The following is a 12,039-nucleotide window of genomic DNA, read 5'->3' on the forward strand; positions in this document are numbered from 1 at the left end:
GCCTTTCCTTGGCTGTCACTGCTTTGTGTTCATGGGGGTTTCATGGTTTGGTAGTTTGGAAGCTGAATTTGGAAGGTGCAAATCCAGTGTCCAGCTGCTAGTGCTCAAGCCTTTCACTCTCTGTGTCTTAGTACATCCTATCTGAAAAGCAGAGTTAATCAGCTGTGAACATCATACGTTGTGCACAGAGCAGAGAAAATCAACTTACCTATTAGTGGGACTGAGTCGGAGGTTGCAGGCATGATCTCTGCCACAAGCAGCATGAATACTGTCAGGGAAAGCAGGACAGTGATACCTGCAGGGAGTGAACATTGAGGACAAGGATGAGGAACATGAACTCTGCAGCTGCCTCTCTGATTTCTTTGCTGTTCAACATAACCTTGTCCTAGTCTACAGCTGAGCCAAACCTATAACTTCATGTCTGCCAGTGCAGATGAGAACTTCCATGAAGCGAAAGCAGTTTTGGAGGCAACTTTACCTGGTGCCTTTTCACTTTTCTCCACTACACCCAGACTCTTGCTCCTCTTAAAGTAATGGAGAGATCATTCCTGCTGAGTTAAATGAAGCTTGAAGAGCTGGTGAACTACATTCCTTTTCCAAAGCATAACACAAACAAAGACCAGATGGTTCTTAAGGGCTAGGAGAGACTTGCAGACACATAAGTATAGTTTTTGGCTATTGCATATTATGTAACACCCTCTACAGACCTGCAGCCTGTTTTAGAAGAAGCTCTTTGTCCTATCTGGAAAGACTGTTACCAAACCTAACTGCCCTGGTGCTGAGGAATCACCACGGTCAATGCAGGAGCATTACCTTCTACTTTTGTGCCAGCATTGTACTTCAGCTCAAATAACTGCTTTCCTTGTCTCCATCCTATCTTTCATAGACAGCAATTGTATCCCTCATAGCCTGTGTTTTACTTCTTGTAAGACAGACTCCTTAGATCCTCGATGGTTTTGCTAACACTGAGGGCACTCCATGTGACTTAAAGGTCTCTATTGTCATTGGAATTGTGCAAATTGTGCACACCCTTATAGTCTCACTTGGGACAGTCTTGTGTACTTCCAGTTCCCTCCTGTCTTCTCTTGGAAGCACCCCTGCTGTCTTTATCGACACCACAACAGTAACTCTCATTTAGCCTTTCCTTGGCTGTCACTGCTTTGTGTTCATGGGGGATTCATGGTTTGGTAGATTGGAAGCTGAATTTGGAAGGTGTGAATCCAGTGTCCAGCTGCTAGTGCTCAAGCCTTTCACTCTCTGTGTCTTAGTATGTCCTATCTAAAAAGCAGAGTTAATCAGCTGTGAACATCATCAAGACATACTAGAAAAACAGAACACGGGTGACAGAGTACTATCACTGCCGCCTGTGCCAGTGACAAGTTCTGCCTCGTCCCAGGTAAAATCCAAAAGGTTTTAGTCGTGTTTAGCACAGGATGTGTGAATGCCTTACAGAAAGCTGTTACTCTGGTCTCTGCAACCAAGTAAGTCTTCTATTGCTCCTCCAGGGAAGTACCTATTCATCAAGCACTATAAGATGATTATTTTCCATTTTATAGGAAATGCTTTCAAAACAAATGAGTTCTTTAAGCACTTACCTAAAGAAATCTTCTCCCCTGAATCAGCTGGCAAAAGGAAAACAAGCAGTGCCAAGCCAGAAATGAGAACGCAGGGAATGAGTAGGTTCAAGCCATAATAGAGGGTGCGTCGGCGCATTGTGATGGTGTATGTCACATCTGGGTATGGTTCTTTACAGCATTCATAGTACATCTCATTTCTCTTTCCTGGGACACCTACAGAGAAGGAGATCAGAGCAGTGGGAAGAAGTGCAGGACTCCCAGGTACCCCCTTGGAATGGGCCAAGAACTGATGGTTTATGAGCCAGTGTGGTGTCTCCACCACATATTGTGCCTTGAAGAGTGCTTTGAGGTGTCCTGTGGCAATTGATAGAGGAGAAAAGACACCCCCAAATCAGTTACCAGGCAAAAGCCATTTTCTAGCACTTGTGACCTATGATGCTCATGTGGATGAATAGATTAAAGGGGACAAAGGACAATGTGCCTCAGTTCAGTGTCATCTGAAACCTGAAATACATCACTACAGGGTTAATAGAGGCAAGGTAACTCTTCCTGTGCTAGTGTCTTCAGCGAGGTCTGAGGCAACAGTGCAAGATGTCTGCTGTTCCCAGTCCATCTTCTGTGTTTTCTAGGGGTTATTTTCATGCCTTCTGAGTGATTAGAACCTGGCTTAGCCACAAAAGCTCATCTGGGCCAGATCAAAACAGTTCTGAGCATCCTAACATCAACAAGAAAAGATTTGCAGGCAGTGGCCAAAGATTAACTCAGTAAAACATGTATTCTGCCTTCCTGCATCCAGGGAATGGTGACAAACAGATGTCATGTTTACTAGCCCACACAGCAGATTTTATGTGTGACAAGTGCCACCTGTTCTTATCTTTCTGTCGTTCTCTTATACACATTTGCTTTGTTTCGTCAGGAAAAACAAACAGGATATGGCTTAATTTTCAAAAGGGATGTCAAGTTAAGCTTAAAGCTTGTCATATCTGAAGGTTAAGAGACGTAGTTGCCCAATATAGCTGTACTGCAGGGTTGCCCATGGTGACCCAGCTGCACTAGACTGTGTGAGATGCTGTGTGGCAGGCACTGCGGCAGCACAGGAAATGTCAGGGGAACCAGAAGAACTCAACACCTTGTATTTTTCATGCCACCATTGCTCACCTCTTTATTTCTTTCTGTGCACATGACAGAAGATGTGATAATGTGTATGTTTTGACAAGAGCCTTCAAAGTCTCCATAAAGGATATGGCCATGACTTTTCTGAGGTGTTACTTCAGGTCTCTGCTGTATGAGCTACATAAAGGCCTGTTTTGTCCACCTCTGGCCAGGGCTGAAGGCAGTTAAACCACAGGCCAGGCTCTTAATCAGATATACAAAGTTATTGGGCAGCAAAAACTACTATAAAGGACCACTGGAAAGTCAAGAGTGCTCTGAAATGGACAGACTTTAGGAGGACTTCCCTATAGAGTCCTTCAGCTTCTCATGAAACTGAATACTAACTATGTTTATTATTATACTCTTTCTCAGATGCCCTGAATGATAAAACCACTGCATGCACTTGGTCAGTGAGAGTTATTTCCTTGTCTGCATATCCAGACTAGAAGATGAAATGTTCCTTTTGCAAGCTCTCCTTAGGATGGTCTATCAAGTTTCATAGCATTGCTTCTGCTACAGCTACATAAGTTCAAAATAACTCACTACAAGCCCACTCCAGATAACTGGTTCTGAGCATAGATTCCTTTTTAAAAAATACATTTTCCAAAGCACAGAAGGGAATAGAGACATACTGAATTGCAGTTATTATGAACTGGTAGGCACTTAGATGGTTTGCTGGGTTGAGAGATATTAATCTCTGTAAAAGCTCATTCCACTTTTACTGAAATAGTGGGTTTTACACCATTTGTTGGCTGACATGTTAGAGGAGATGTGACAGTGGTGTTCCATGCACCTACATGAGACACATCCAAGTTTAGTACTGACAAACCGCTCAGATGCATCAGGACGAGTAGATTTCATTTATGTACCCAATTGCAGGCAATTGCTTCAGAACACAGTGTTTTCAGACACAGTTCAATGAATGCAGCTGAAAGATTGTCTCTGAGGTGTAATTTTTTTCTTTCTTTTCTTATTCTTTTTTCTGCCCCTTACATAGGAAATGTCTGTATTTTGTGTTCCAGTAGGATTGATCATTTCTATATATTTGGGATTTGCCATTGAAAACTAGAGTAGTGAAAATTTTTAGGCCAGCCAATTTACCCACTAAATCCCATTCTCCATTTGAGATGTAGTTGGAAATATCAGCCTCGAGCATCTGCAGGTCAATCAACCAGCCACTGTGAGTCCAGGAGCCAAACTTCAAATCACACTTCTGCACATCAAAGGGGAACCAGCGGACATCAATGTAACATGTGCTCTTCAAAATGCCTGTGGATAGAAATCAGTGAGAACCAAGCACGGGCAAAGTGCAATTCATCTCTATCTTTATTTGTCCAATTGACCGCAACCAACTTTCTTCTCCAAAAGTCTGTGTGGTGTGGTCATGGTGTAACCAAGTCAGTAGAGCAGGTGGAAGATGCTACTATGAGTGGAGTAACCTCCCTTTCTGGGACACCAGTGAAGATTCCTCTCTCTTTAACTGCATCCTTGAGATAGGTTGCCCAGGACACTGTGGCCACCCAGGAGCAGCCCAACCCATCTCCTAGGTTGGCCCTAGCAGATCACATGCAGCGCTGCAGAGCCCGACAGGAACGTAGAGTACTTAGATATCTATGCTTTGTGGCTGGAAGTAATGTGACTCACTCTGAAAGAGGTTCCTTGTCAGGCCCTGCATTAGACCTGTCGTCCTTTGAAAATACATTGTTATGCTAAACCTCGCTCTGTGCTTGCCTTTATCTTCTGTATGTTAACTGGGGCCTTGAATTTTTACTCTGGATGTGTCTAGTCCACCATCATTATTTCATGTGACATTTTAAGCAGTTTAGGCAAATAACATTTGTATGTTGTTGCAAACTAATTATTTTTTTGTTATTCTGCTGAGAGAAGAAAAAAAAAACACCAACATTAATGGATGCTCCAAACTTTCTTCCCCAGCTGTCCAGCAGCGTGGAGGGCTTGGAGAGGAGGGAAGATGATCTGCACAGGCTGTGTCACCTGCAGCTGGTGGCAAAGAACAGAGGTCATCCCTGCAAACCCTCACCCCTGTGGGTCTGCAGCTTTGCAGCCTTCACCTTACCTCGCCAGCTCACTGCATGCTGGCCGGTTCAGAGGCACCATGTGAAGCAGGGCAGCTTCTGCTTTACTGGAAAATTATCTCCAGTGGTGCACTTAGCCTACCAGTTTGCAGTAACTGTTTCTGTGTGCTAATGTGAAACCCAGCTCTGAGTCACCTAACTGAGAAGAGTTTAATGTTTTCCAGTAAGTTCTTGAGCCATGCCTTTTGAAGATAGAATCCCCCAGACAGAGATCCTTGATTACTGCCTTTCCCAGCCACTACGAAGGCTGAGGGCACTGTCACATAACCATGGGTGCAGGACCCTGCACAAACTGCTGCTCTGGGGCATCTGGGTTCCCTTTGTTGTCCCATTATGTTCTGGCAGGTCTGATTCCCACTGTCATGGCCATTTCTGGATGGGCTATGTGGAGGCTTTTCTCATAGTTTCTCCTGAATCTTGGCTCTGCTGTTTTCTTTAACAGCAGACAGCTGTCCCCTGCTTGTCCTTTTTCTCTCTGCCTCCACCTATCTTTTTTTTTCTAATGGAGAGCAGCACTGAGTACAGCCTGCTCTCAGAGTCATGGGAAATAAAACTTTAATGAAGCTTTGGAAATACCACCTTTTCCACTCTTTCATGTTTTCCAGTGTCTTGACTAATCTAGCTGCTTCTGCGAACCTTTGTTGCCAGTCAGTAGTCTGATAATCAACATTTCCTTCTAAAAATTTGAAAAGTTGTCTGGCAGCAGTTAAATCCCTGTAGCAAAGGGCTTCCTGTGCTTTACACAGCAGATTTCCCTTATTACTTCTTCTCTCTTTCTTCTTTCCTTGGGTTCTTAAGTAACCAGTTCTTCACCATGGAGTTCATAGCTCACCAAGAGATGGGTGTGACACCAGATCTGTCCATATAGGCACCCTCTGCATCTCCTCCCTACCTGGAGGGATGGAGAAGGCTCTAGTCTGGTACATGCCATTTTTATTCCTGTCCCATGTTGCTCCCTGGAGACCAACCTACCCATGGCTCTGTCCCAGTGAAACCACAGGGATGCTTTAAGGGGTCTCAACAGAGGACGAGCCACCAGGGAAGATCCATTTGTTCCCTAGTGGGTCCTGTGAAATTGTTTGGGGTCAATCTGCCAGCAGCTATGACACAAAGTTTGGGCATTTCTTGTCCACCACAGTGAGTGACTGTGGGGATAGCCAGTGTATTTGCTGGTAGGTCCTGGCTGCTGGGCCCTACAGACACAATCAGCCATACAGATGGGGAACTGGCTGAGGCTTGGGTCTGGCTGTCTGAGACTGGTCTCTGTCTTTCCACCTGGCTTCAGCCTGGCAAGGAGGGTTCACTGCAGAGGGAATGCTGATCTCAGGGTTTCAGGGTTTCTCAGCTGTAGCCACACACCTCTCCACCCTCAGGAAAGAGCTAATTGGATTGCACATGAAACATGATGTGAGGGCACACGACACCTTGCTTTAGACAACACCTCAGCTGGGCCTCTGAATATTCTGAGCAAACTGCTCAGGAGAGTAATGTATTAGTTTGTGAAGTGGAAGTGGAAATACACAACTGGACCTAAATTATTTCAGTGGTTCTGTACCATAATTACACAGCTTGCAAAATTTCCACAGACTGCTTCTAAACACCTTGGTTTCATTCATGAAGGAAAACTGCTTGAGTTATTTGACTTAAAGCAAACATATGTTCTCTGTGCCCTACCTGGAGGAATATATTGGCAGGATCCGGAGTAATTCACCAGCACATTTGTGTGAAATGTCGCATCAAATCTTTCATCCGCACTATAACACAGTATAAACAAAACAAAGAAAAAGTAAGCTGATGTTTGAGTTAAGATGTAGTAACTGTCAACATGAAAATAATTATGTCTAAATTTAATGCACAGAATGTCTGAGTTAAGGTCCTACTCCTGGGTGAAGAGTCCACCCTTGACTGGTATCTCAGCTTCCAATAGACACTGTTGGCCTGCACCCAGGCATGCCGGTTGCATGCTGCAATGTCCTCAAAGAAGTGAGAGGCAGAGCTGTTGGGTCTCTCAGAGTAAAGACAGAAGTGAAAAGAACAAGTGTCACAGTAGCTGTACCCAAAGACCAGAAAGTCTGGGGCTGCTGTCAGAATCAGGCAGCTCACGGTATAAATCAAGTTATCTGTTACCCAAATATCTGTTGTAAGAGTAATGGTGGCCTGAGGCAACAGTTCTGCAGTCTCATAGGATGTAGAGAGGCCAAAGGTTTGCTTCAAGCAATGGAGGCAGGCACTGAGGAGAAGCTGTTTTAGATTTTGGGGCTTGTAGGAGGACACTCATTGAAACTCTAAGAGCAGAAACTAGGTGAAAAGGATAAAAAAAAAAAAGATAATTTCTTTAGGATTTCAGCAATTCTGAGAAAAATAAGGGAGTTACAAACAGGTAAGAACAAGAATTCTTCAAGGGAGCAGGCCCAGAAGCTTTCTCCAGAGGGCGTCTTGGGAAAAGATTAACTATGGAGGGTTCCCCTGGCAGATGCTGTAGAGCTTTGCCTGGTATGGATATGTGCAGGTCTATGTTGCATGACTACACCATCTTAGACACCCTGTTTCACAATCGGATGTGGAAAATTCAGACTGTCTGTTCCTCCTGGGACCTGCTCTTTACTGATGTCTGTGTCTTCTGTCCTCAGTATTGTCCTCAGCACAAAACAAAGGGGATAAAATTGAAAAGGAGAAATGCAGGATGACTAGTAACTCAGAAGACACAAAAGGCAGCAAGAAAGTTTTTTTATAAATGCGAAGAAACAAGGAAAAGGCAAAGAACCAGACAGATCCATTACTTGCTGTGGAAGGAAAAGAAACAACACTGTACAGAGAGCTGTAGTATCCTACACTGTCTGTGCTTCACTCTTCACAAACAATTAACTCACTACAACCATTTCTCCCACAGTGGCGGGAGCCCAGGACAGAATAGGAGAGGAACAGGTTAAAGAAGTGTGGATAAGGCAGATTTCACTTGGCAGGGCTGATGAAATTTACTCTTGAGAACTGAAGGAACTGGCCGAAATACCCTCTGAAGCATTAACAATTATCTGAGAGCACTCATGGAGAACAGGAAGAGCTCAGTGAATTGGGGAAGATCAAAGAGAATGCTGGTTTTTTTCTTTTAAAGGTGAAATTATAGACATATCAGCCTAACTTCAAAGATAATGAGGTAAGAACAGCTGGCACAGATTTGTCAAGGGCCAACTACATCAAATCAGTCTAATTTTCTTACTGACCGAATAATAGGAGGCAGGTAATACATCTGAAAATCAGAAACCCTTTGTCACGTCATGTTCGTATGAACAAACTACAGTAATATGGACCAGGCTATAAGCCTGCTTTCTAGAGACTGAAAAAGGAATAAAGAGACTGTGAAGACTGACGCTGAGGCAAAGAACACTTAAACAATCCAGGTCACTCCAAGCCTCCTTTGGATATCTTGTAGTGAGGTCTTGGAATGGAAAATGGATCTTGGTGATCTGGGGAAACCAACAGAATGAAATTCAGTTTGGTTGATTAGAAAGTATTACCCTTAAAACTGTCAGAGAAAGACAGATCAGTGACCTAGGAAGACAGCAAGGCTGAAGTAAAACATCTAGGGTTTGTGATAGATCAAAAAATAAGTCCAAAACTAAGATGTTAGTCAGAGTAAAACCAAACCACCATCCTCCTGGAAAGCATTAAGCAAACATCTGTCTAGAGAGTTTCCACTCCATTTAACATTGCAGAAGTGCTGGCTAGAGACCTGGATTCAGCTCTGGAAGAGGAAAACATTTTAGAGAGCTTTCCCTGAGAGAAGAGCAGAGAAATGATGAAAAGAGGTCTAAAATATGAGTGATAAAGAAAGTGAGAAGAAAATCTATTTGTTTAGTTCAGGCAGGAACACTATGGCAGAGACATGGTAATAATTCTTCAGGACAGCAAAGGTAACAGTAATGAGGATATGGATTATTTTCCCTCTACATCATTGGGAGAAGTTAAATAAGACATCTGCAGATCTACAGCCAGGAAGACTTAGATTGGCTGTTAGAAAAATCTATTAGCTGGCACTTGTTTGCTTCATTGTTATTGTTTCAAGGGTAAGAGCCAAACCCTCAGATGGCAGCGATAGCCCCAGAATATCAGTGAAGTGTGGCTGATTTCCAGTATCTAATGCTTTAGTTCTAGGCTCCCAACGACTGTTGCGCATCTTGCTTACCTGTTATACAGAAGAATGTCTGGTACCCAAATCTGGTCAGCTGGAAATCGCAGGTTCTGCACCCCTGGGTATTCATACTGGTCCCAAGACAAGTAAACATCAACCCAGTACTGTTGGCAAACATATACATCAGATTAAATGAGCTGGTAAAAGTCACCTAAGCTGTCTGGAATACTATGGGAACAGAATGGATTTTGCCCATTCAATAGCAGTAGTATGATAGTAGTTCAGTGCTTTGCTTTTATTCTTAAGAAAGGTTGGCGTATGTACTGGGGATTCCACAGTATGACAACTGAATGCTGTGAGTTGTATCTTAATGTAGTGTTTAACCTCTCCATCTTGTGGCCTGAATCCAGGCATCTCAAACCTTTTCTGGTGGGCTGACAAGAAGGCTGGCAATAGGTACCTCCACGAGGCACCCTGGTTCTCATCTGAGGTGGTTTGAATGGCTTGAGTATCATCAGTGGAACAAGGACCATAGTCTGAGAATCTCTCTTTGGTGGAAATAATTTTATCTGTTACAAGGATGGGTGAGTCTTTTAATAATCACCTTGCTATGAGAGGCAGGTAAATGAACTTTATATCCCAAGGGGTTGTTTCTGATCCCCACTCCTCAACCTCAAGACAAAACAGTTAATTCAAGAAAGGTGTAGGCACAGCGTACAACATACAGCAAAGCTCTATGGGAGGGCTCCAAGGGAAACAGTTAATGGTGCAGTAACTGAAGAACACTTCTGCAAGGGTCATGACACCCACAGGCTCTGACTTAACAATCCTGTAGTCCTATAGGTGGGTCTGGGTTGCTTTTTACGATTAAAAACAACTCATTTCTGCTGCAAATCGCAGCGGGTAGCTGAGGAAGAAACAGCTTGTTCAGTTGCACCCATTAATATGAGATAGTGCTTGATTACTTTAAAGTCAGAGAAGAATCAGTTCAATCATTCAAGTGTCTCACAGGTTTTTCCCTCCAGAGCTGCATCTTTACTGAGCACAAGCCATTAAGGAGATTGGTTTATGTGCCTTAAGAAAAGACCATATCTCTCAGCATACACAGGCAGCAGCAGACCTGATGGGAAACTCCTCCCCCAAAAGCCCTCAGTGGAGATCAGTTTTGCTTATTCTGCATGCCCAGGTCACTCCTCAGCTGGAGAAGGCTGCAGAAAAGTGAGGAGGAACATTTATGCGTGAAGTTTGGAAAGTGCAAGGGAAGGCAATGTGTGCCTGGGCACTGCCAGCAGAGGGCTGTTTGTGGTCCCTGGCTACCCCACCACCCAACCCAAGCAGTTTCCACAAGGTCCAGCACGACTGTATCACTTCTGTTTGGTGTCAAGCGCTGCAGATCTTTGTGCCCTGCCCTCCATGGTCCTGCACCCCTGGCTCTCCATTTCAGGCAGAGGTGGGGATTTTCCCAGAAGCTGTGAGCGCAGGGTGCCCAGGTCTTACTGGGTGGCTCCTTCTCAAAAAGTCCCCTTCACTGGCTTTGGAGGGGGCCTTGAGCCCCCTGAAGAATCTCTCCTTCAGCTATGTGGGACCCTAACTTTGGCCCATTGTTACTATATCCCTACATCCACTGGCCTAACAATGCAGTTGGTTTCACCATCCAAAGGTCAACAGGTCTGCGAAAGGACTAATGTAGTCTCCTGCATTTAATTTTCAATGTTAGAGAAATTTCAAGGGACTTAAAATGCCTGTTTTTTTCATATTTTAGACAAGTTAAAAGACATTAATCTTGCTTTTCAGCTAAGAAATAACATTTAGTAGTTTGCTATTAGAAAGGGTTTTTTTCTTTATTGACACAGGTTACTCACCATCTGCAGCCAAGCATTTGTGATCAATACCTGATTCTTCTCATCCTTTGAATAAAAGGGGAAAGCAAAGGGAGGAGGAAAAAAAAAAAGTATGAGACTCAAAGTACAGTTTGATTACAGGTGGGAGTTTCTGTTCCTTTTAGAAAACTTAGAACCTTGGGCTAAATAAACACAAACTTTATGGAGTAGATTGTGACCTCAGTGCAAAACCACTGAACTGCATTATATGGCCCAGATAATAATGGCTCTTTTCTATCTTTTAAACCTACAGACCTCCTGCATTCATCATACCTGATCAACAATAAAAGTAAAAGTATTATATAGCTCTTATTTTGCTGGGGACAATCACACTGCTTACCAGAAGCACAAGTTTTTCTTTCTAGTTAGCTGGTCAAAACAAGATGATTTTCAGTCCCACACATCATGCAGCAGTCAGAGAGATTTTATTTTGTATTTGCTGCCACTGCAAAACAATGGTGGAGTGGTGCTGGAAGTGCTATTACTCTGAGTGTCAGTATTAGCCAAGTTCAGGCTGAAAGGGAAGGAAGGGCTGGCGCTGGGCACAAGATAGAACACGGCAAAAGGACACAAATGCTGCCTGAGATGGAGCTCATGGGGCACCTGCACAGAGCAGGAGTCCGTAGGTTCAGACACCTGCATATAGAGGCCCTGGGGGAAGCAGCTCTGGCTCGAAACAGAAACAAAAAGGCTGTCACCCACCTGGTCTCCCAAGTGCTTTGCGGAGCCACAGGGTGCCCAGTTTGCTGCAATTAGCCTGCAGGTGCAGACCCTGCAGTGCTGCTGCCCCAGTGGTGATGGAGAAGCAGGGCTGCAGTTACTGTGATGCAGAGACCCAGACCCACACCCCTGCCTGGCACAGCTCCAAACACCACCACAAGCTCCACACACCCCTGGAGCTAAGGCTGGGGTACTCAGTGGGGCTGGCTCACCATATGCCCAGCTGTCTCCACACCATGGGGAGGTGTTTCTTCCCTCTCAGAACATGACCTGTGTGCAACCCCTACCTCTCCAGAGAGCACTCCAGCTCTCACTGAGGTGTGTCCTGAAGTTCGGTTTTGATGCTGTAGCTGGGGACAGGCCTGATCAATGCAGCCACTCTGAGAAAACCATGTTCTTGGCCAAGAGGCATACCAGAAAGCAACAGTTCTGATTCAGCTCAGCTCTCTTGGGCACACTGTGGAAAGCACAGCTATGGCCTGGCC

General features: G+C 44.4%; 1 protein-coding gene across 3 annotated transcripts in view; it reads right to left on the minus strand.

Annotated features, from left to right (window-relative positions):
• Window positions 1–12,039, minus strand: part of LOC102054706 (neuronal acetylcholine receptor subunit alpha-7-like) — a 72,034-nt gene that overhangs the window by 23,934 nt on the left and 36,061 nt on the right. Inside the window, exons 3-8 of one of the 3 annotated variants that reach the window (XM_055699716.1) lie at window positions 10,817–10,861; window positions 9,009–9,118; window positions 6,500–6,579; window positions 3,831–3,998; window positions 1,596–1,790; window positions 209–295 (exon numbers count right to left, since the gene is read on the minus strand). In XM_055699716.1, the coding sequence (XP_055555691.1) occupies window positions 209–295; window positions 1,596–1,790; window positions 3,831–3,998; window positions 6,500–6,579; window positions 9,009–9,118; window positions 10,817–10,861 (685 nt within the window). The remainder of the gene's footprint in view (window positions 1–208; window positions 296–1,595; window positions 1,791–3,830; window positions 3,999–6,499; window positions 6,580–9,008; window positions 9,119–10,816; window positions 10,862–12,039) is intronic. The other 2 variants (XM_055699717.1, XM_055699718.1) reach the window with 2 other exon arrangements.

Source organism: Falco cherrug, chromosome Z, assembly GCF_023634085.1.
Source record: "Falco cherrug isolate bFalChe1 chromosome Z, bFalChe1.pri, whole genome shotgun sequence".
NCBI classification, from domain to species: Eukaryota; Metazoa; Chordata; class Aves; order Falconiformes; family Falconidae; genus Falco; species Falco cherrug.